Below are 7,848 nucleotides of genomic sequence, written 5' to 3' on the forward strand. Positions count from 1 at the left end.
CGATTGCCGTTTTTATAGTCGCCCGCTTGACACGCAATCGCAACACGCTCTTTTTTTGGATCTCACCCGTGTCTGTGTGCCTGTGTGTGTTGGTTAGAATGGGTTTTTGTTTGGTGGTTCCAAAATAACGATCCTGTCCGTCGGCCAACGTAATGTATCGGCTGCATTCTTTTGCAATTAGCATCACAAAACGACGACGGAGGCCGTGGCCGCTTACGGAAGGCTTCCGAAGGGGGGTCTCTCGAAAGCACCTGACACTCTGGGTGCTGAGGTGTCTGAGGGGGGGATCCAAAACAGGCGAAGACCGAGGACGGAGCGTTCGCTCAAAAGATGCCGATCTCGGGATGTCGGTTCTCAGTCACCTCAGAATGTCACTTACCGGGCCCGGTCGCCGCGCCGTCAAGGCGAACAGGAAGACCATCCATCTCGCCGGACGGGCCCTGTTTCCTGTGCCGCGCACCAAAGCGACAGGTCGGACGGGCCGCGACCCCAGCGGAATGTGTTAAATATAGCAACATAACACTAATTAATGTTATTTCTCTTTAATGTTGCCCCATGCCGCGCACTCACGGCAGAATGGACGACGAGAATGGAGGCGACTCTGGTCGAGGCTGGGCTCGATCGAGCTGCACACGATCCGACCCGGGCCGGTCGAGCCGGGCTTTCGCCCGAACTAGAACTGTCAGAAAAGTCAGAACCGCGTTGCGTGCGGTTGATCGCCATTTTGTAAGCTCCGTAGCACCGCGAGGACCGTTTCTTGGCGGACGTCGTGGCGTGGTTCGTCACTGTCCTCGTCGATGATGGCCCGATGAAGCCGATGAATAAATTATTCAAATCGAAGCCCGAAGCCTCGGTCCTCGGTTGAAGTCGAAAAAAGCCGTCCGTTTTGAAATGAGAAGCTATTAAAAGTTCGTTCCTTTCCGTACCCGAGTGCCACCGCCGCCGTCGGCGGTCCCTGATCCTTCGCGGCGAGGCCATTCGCGGCCGCGCTGCGCCGTTGCCTATGCAAATCAAACGAGGTGGAAAGCCCGTCTCTCGACTCGGTGAAGAGTCTGCGGCCCACAAGGCGAAGACGAATAGGAGAAGAAGCGGACCAAGTAGAGGGCTGAAGATCGATCTCCAGACCTAGGCTGGCCGAAGACATTCGGTGGCTGCCACGGACGCCTCGCTTATCGGAGCGGCCCCAAAGCGGACCGTTTATGTTATTGTTTTCTAATGATCTATTGAATTTTAATGGGCCAAACTTCACGTCTGCGTTTCTTGTGTTTCTTTCTCTGTTTTACTCTTCTTCTTCGTTTCGTGCCTTCGGTGGCCGCCATCTTGTCGCAAGTGTCGAAAGTGACGCGTTTAAGAAAACACGGCCCGGGGGGGTAACTGGGTTGGCCCCGAACGAGGTTCGTTGGACACGCAGAAAGATAACAACTCCCAATCGAAAATTGTAGCACCGTTCGGGAGCTCGGCGGGACCCGTTTGGGACGTGTCTTGGGAGGGAACGCGTTAACAAGTTTAAAAAAGCGTTTCCCAGAAACTCCAACTCCAGCGGCACGGGTTGACAACGGGCCGGAAAGGGCTGCCGGAACTTTGGCGCACACCCGGACAGTGGCGGCTGCTGGAGAGATACTACGCTTCGTTTAACCAGTTTTCGAAAACACTCCTCAACTTTATACTCTCTCGCCGTCGTCGTCGCTGTCGTGGTCGGTTTTGGACGGTTTTTTCGGCCCAAAATTTGCATCCTCGAAAACTTGTGGCGTTTTAAGAGCGATGTTCTGATGTTTATTTTCGTGCCCCGACCGGAAAGGGTTGCCTTTGTGGGCTCCTCCTGGGCCAAACACGGACCAAAACAGAACTCCAAGGTGGCCCAAAGCGACGCACAAAGGAAGCGCGAAGCGAATGACGACGAACCACTCAGTCGGTCCCTCAGCCCATTCGTTGCAGAGGAGCCAGTGAACTTTCGCGCCTCTCGCAGCCGGAAAAACTGGGAAAACGATGGCGCTTTTCACGAGCCTCGGCAGAGTCGCGGTCACCAACATCTGGCGGTAGTATGTTGCCCACTTTCGCTTAGATGGACCTTAGAGTTTCGGCCGCCGATTAGAGGTGAAAGAGGTGAGCGGTTGACGGGACCAGGGCCGGGTAATGTGATACTTCAGTGTGGTGGTGGTGCGAAACAGATTTACGACCGAGCCGGCCAGCTCCGGAGGCACGTTGGCTCCATTAAGGACCCACCGGCGGGAAAATCGGGGGTCCTTACGTCCACATCACTCACGTCCGCAGTCGAGCAGTTGCCATTTTTTTTTGCCCCGACTTCGAGGCCGAGAAAACTTCAAAGCCACACGATGCCGTTTGCGGTTTTGCGGCACCGGGCACCGCGTGGTTCGTGCTGGGCCAAGAAGTACCCCTGTGGTTTTCTCTACCCTCAACCCGGCCACCACAGAAGGTTCTTGGGAACACCTTATCTGGGGAAGAATCAATAACGTCGGCGGCGTTCGGGGCGTGTCCGTGTGGCCCCGAATACTTGTGCCGCGTCAGCAGCAGAGAGCGGCAAGAAATCAGCGTCGGTATCGATTCGCTTCATCGATCGCATCTCTACCGTGGCACGTAAGACCCTAAGGAAAACCCCCCTCGCAACAACGGCGGCCATCACGGGGTGGACCAAGGCAGATAAGTTTAAAGCGTTCGCCCTGCCGCCCGGACACGGTACAAGAATTCAATGTAATTATTTCGTCTCCCAGGCAGAGAGGGAACACATAAGAATTCCCCGGGACGTGAGGTACGAACTCCACCCTCCATTTGCGTTGGCGAACGTCAGACGTGGCCAAATAGAAAACGAATCGATTTTATAGTTTTCCGCACAACTTTTCGGACGTTCGGCGGTTGTCGTGGGTGAACCACAGAGCAGACTGCTACAAACAATCAGCCCGACAGTCCGAGTGGGGCCGAGCTGAAATTGCAAAAGTTTTTAAACGGACCGGCGAAAAATGGCGAGGTCCCAAATTTCTGACCACCGCTGGCTGGCTGGCTGACTGGACGGAAGCCCCATTTGACCCGGAGACAAGCGTTTCCTGGACTGACCGGGGCCCTGTCAGCGTTTGGCTTCCGATTGGATGGCACCCAATTCGGGTCACGTTCGGGTCCGTTTTGAATATCGAACCGGCTCGCCCCTAATTGAAATCCTGTTCATGTAACGATGCACTACTGTTTTTTGGTGCTAAACTTTCTGACGTCCACCATTTGGCCACCGACTTGCAGTCTGCAGGCAGGGCGCTAAACGAGAGTCAATGAAGATCCTGACAGATTATTCCCGATAAATCGGCCATTGATCATTAGCCCTGTTGAGCCCCCAAATATGGTACTCCACTCCCGAACCAGTTTTCGTACGAAAATTAACGTTCCGTTGCCTCGATCTGTTCCCCGGATCGAGCATTTCAGCAAAACAAGCCACAGCACAAGATTGTATCCACAAGCTCCGGCAGACCACAGTGGCCGGTGGCCACGCCGAAGACAAAGTTTCGCATGTTTCTTGCCCCCCAAAAACTAGCGTAACTTTCCTTTCGCCGGGTGATGGGTTGAAAACTGCAAACTGCTCCGTTCGCCCTCCGGACTCCGGAGTCCTGGTGGTTTCGTGGTCGGCACCGTTTCGTGTGTTTCGACAACAACATTTGCTCCTGTTTTCTTCGGCCACCAGCCACGTTGCACTTTGGTTGCTTTGAAGCGAACTTGCCGTAACCAAATAAAAAGAGTTATCGACAACCTGCTAAAAGCATGTTGCTTGGCCGGAAAGATCATCGAAAACTTTGCACCGACGGGGCAGGCAGGCAGACGAGGCGAGGGCAATGAATCGCAAATTTTGCGGTGCAGCACGGGGCCGGGCACCGGGAGACGGATTTCAGTTTCACAGTCAATGATTCTTTTATTAGTTTTAGCCGTGCTGGTCGGGGCCAGAATCTGTTGCTTGTGGTTACAGTGTTGGGCAACACGGTCGTGGTGGCTAAAGGTACTGGGACTCGAGACGAGTTGCTCAAAAAACTCGTTAATCATCTGGAGAAAGCAATTTTTCAACCACAGAACTAAGCTTCAAGAAATTTTTCATATCGTTTAAAAGCTTTGTTTCATCGAGGAATGTAATAGATCAACCTTTTATATTGGTTCAAGCTCCTGGTTCTCATCGTCACTCATTGCCTCATTGCCAACAGGTCGAAGTTGGCACTGCTACAGTTTAAAGAAACTATTTCGCTCACATCGCCGATACAACAGCAAGCTGTGCAACGGATTTATGTCGTGCGACGTATTCACCTCGCTAGGCTCCGGTGGGCTAGTCATGGCATGAGAGTGGTGAGCTGAACGGAACGCCATAACTGGAGGGCCACACGAAGCGAAATAAAACGATTTGACATTAATCTTTAACATCAAATCCTTGATGAGTCTGCGGATTCATATACGATTGACATGAGCGGGGTCGATTTGATTTGGTCCCTATCCAAGCCGGATAATGGAATGGTTCTCCTATAAGTTCTCGATCGGATTGCGATCTAAGACCAATATGCATTCTGAACCTTCAACCTGGATGCTTTTGCTACCTTTTGATGTTACCCCATTAAAGTTCACGCACTTTACGAGTGGCTGAAAATGTTTCGCCCAACACTGTGTGTGCTCCGGGTTGGGATCAACCACAATTTCGCAACTTCGCAAGCCTCGTACGGTGTCAGAAGCCAAACACCGGAGCGAAGAAGTGAACCCGGCCCAAAACAGGCACCGACACATAACCTGCGTGCCTGCGTCGTGATGGTGGTGGTAAATATTGATAAATTGAGTTCGATAAGAACTCTCTCGTTACGTACTTTTTGTTGCTTCCTTTGCCTTCGACACACATCCGCTACGCTGCGCTGCGGTCAAACGGATCGGAGGTGTCGCAAAAACACGGCCCGGCCCGCGCGAACCAGCGCCGAGTCCTGTCGAGGCTCAAGCCCCGTCACGCCCGGAGGCACCGGGCCCGAGCATTTGCATATTAATGAGCTCCGGATGCACCGGGACCGGGCCCGGGCTCGGGCAAGCAAAACTCAATTAAAGTGAAACGAAAGTGGTTGAATTTTCGCAAACGATGAAAAATGCTGCAACCGCTGGCGCTTGTAGCAGTTTGTCGTGGGGCCACAACATGCTGACCCCTTCTCGAAGGTACTGTGTTGTAGTGGAATCCTTCCCTTTTTTTCTGATGGTCTGCTGCCTGTTGCGTGAAAAGCGATCGGAACACTAATTGGGTCCGAACTTTAAATGAACGCACGGGGAGCCCCCAAAGGTAGCACACTGCGCCAACTTGGTGACGCCATGTCCCGCTGCGATGTGAATATTAATCCTACAGGACGGCCCTCGGCTCCTTGCAAGGATGTGCACGATGCCTGTCACGGACCTCATCCGAACCATCATCCGTTCGGTTCGGTGGTGCTTCCGTCACACGGTGGACCGGAACACGGAACAGGACGTGTCGCACGGGAGAAATTCACCACCTGTTGCGGTGCGCTCAATTCGGAAGGACTCCCCAGGCCAACCGGGCGCGTCTCGAGTGTTTCGTCACGCTCCGCATCTGCTCCGCGGTGTAAGGTGCAATTACTGTGCAGTTCCATTGCAATCGGAGTGGTTTGCATAATCGGTCCGTTAATTGCAGAAGCTCGTCCGTTGCACTTAAACAACCCATCCCGGAGCCAGCCGCCGGCCGGCCCGGTTCTCCTTCGGCGGGGTTTTCGATTCGCTTTCGTTTGCGCTTTCCTGGATGATGCTGGTTTCCTTTTCGCTCTTTTCGTCTGTTTTGCCGCCGGTCGTTCGGTCGGTCGATTGCCTGTTTTTGTTCAATTTAAAATGGGGCTGTAAACCTTGCGTTCGCCATCAATGGCCGTGGTGGTGAGTAAATGAAGTAGAATAATGGACTGACGCTGGCTGGGTAAACAGTTTCCTTTCTTTCCTTTCCAATTCACGGAGACAAAGAGACCGGACGAAATGAAACGTCGGTTTTGGAGGTTCAAAGTAAATTAAATTTAAAATCGTTCGCGTTGTTTAATCATTTAATTTAAATTTAAATTGCTCTCGTGGCGCTTTCGCCACCAAATGGCTAGAGAACAAAAAACTTCGCCCGTTTCGTGACGAACCTCTCGGCGGAGACTCATCATATGGGTCTCTAACAGCGTAGACCGTAAGAAAAAGTTCTTCGCCACGAACCCGGAAAGCACCGCCAGGACCCAGATTGGACGTGAACGTTGCGCTCACAGTGACACTCGCACGCAATCCGTTTGGTCATGCGATCAACCATGTCCAGTCCAGGGATTAGCACGCGATCCAAACGCGATGATGCTGCGTGAGAAACTCTGGATCACGGACCAAACGGTTCTTGGGTTCGTTTCGAAGTGCCAAGGGGGCCAAGAATTACGACCGACCGAGATTCCCGGAAGGCAAATAAATCATAACCAAATCAACCCAGTCCCAGTTCGAATCGCAACGATTTCCGTAGACCCTGAGGGGCCATTTAGGCCCACTGGGGATCCACTCTAATTGGCGGGGCTTTCGACTTTCAGAGGCGATGGGAAAATTCTAAAGCCCGAAGGCCACGGCTTACCTGTGGTCTCGTAGATGGTCCTGCCGCCGGAACGCCTTCAGGCAGATGTCGCAGGAGTACGGCCGCTCGTCGGTGTGCGTCCGCTCGTGGATCAGCAGGTTGTACGATTTGGTGAACTGGCGGTTGCAGAACTTGCAGATGAACTGCTTCTTCGGCCGGGACGCGCGTCCCGGCGCCCGCAGCAGCCGCCGGTCGAGTCCAGCGTGCATGCCGGGCGGGACGACGCCGGGCGGGTAGACGCCCAGGCCGGCCGGCGGAAACGTGAACGTGCCGGCCGACGTCGGCGATGGGCCCGGACCGCCTAGGAACGCACCCGGCGGCCCGTACATCCCCGACGGTGACTGTACCGGCGGTCCGCCCGGACGAGGCAGCATCATGGCGGCCGCTGCGGCTTCCCGGAGCGCCAGCTCCTTGCGTTTGTCGGCCATCATTGCCATCAGTTCATAGCTGGAGCCCCGCTTGGGGCCACCCTCCTTCGACAAGCCGCCGTCGGATGGACCACCGTCCAGGACACCCGGCGGCCCGTACATAGAGCCTGGTCGGAGAGAGCGCGACGGCAATACGGGCACGAAGGCGGAACTTTCCCGACCGTGACCATGTGGGCCGCCCGGCGGTGGTGGACCACCACCGGCACCGCCACTGGCGGCCGCCGCCGCCATCAGGTGATGCTGGAACGCCAGCTGGCTCTCGTAGCCACTGCTCGATGAGGACGGTGTCCGGCCGCTGCTACCTCCGCTGCCACCGGACGAGCCGCGGATCGTGGGCGATGTCGGTGGACCGCCACCGGCCAGGAACTGATCGATCCGCGACGAACGGGACATGGTCGCCAGACCGCGGTCCTCCAGCGTGGGCCCCTCGGTGGGCATCGTGCGCTGCAAGGAAACGGAGACACCAGAGATTAGAACGGGGTTCGGAAACGGGGCGTGAAACTAGGCGGCCAATGCAGAGAGACAGAGAGAGAGCATGGAGCCCTGCCGAGCGTCGTAATCTGTCGGTTGATTTATGGAACCTCTCGCTGGCCCGTTCCATGGAATGCGCTTCGTTTGCATTCCTCGTCAGCACCTCGCACACACACTCACACATGCCTCGGCCAGAGAGCCTACGGAGGGCAAATATTGGCACTGCTGCCTGTTCTTCGCCCGGGCTCGACTCGCCCAACGTTTGGCCAAACATCAGCCACTCCGTCGGTTGGTTTTTTTCCCCGACGGCCACCAGCGGGATTCCGGCGATAAAGCTGGGCGAGGCGGAGA

General features: G+C 55.0%; 1 protein-coding gene across 1 annotated transcript in view; it reads right to left on the reverse strand.

The window, feature by feature from the left end:
• LOC128271188 (protein bowel-like) overlaps window positions 1-7,464 on the reverse strand; it is a 20,194-nt gene extending 12,730 nt beyond the window's left edge. Inside the window, exon 1 of the mRNA XM_053008631.1 lies at window positions 6,599-7,464. Coding sequence (XP_052864591.1) covers window positions 6,599-7,464 — 866 coding nt within the window. The remainder of the gene's footprint in view (window positions 1-6,598) is intronic.
• Between the last annotated feature and the right edge of the window lie 384 nt (window positions 7,465-7,848).

The sequence above is a fragment of the Anopheles cruzii genome, chromosome 3 (genome assembly GCF_943734635.1).
Source record: "Anopheles cruzii chromosome 3, idAnoCruzAS_RS32_06, whole genome shotgun sequence".
Lineage (NCBI taxonomy): Eukaryota > Metazoa > Arthropoda > Insecta > Diptera > Culicidae > Anopheles > Anopheles cruzii.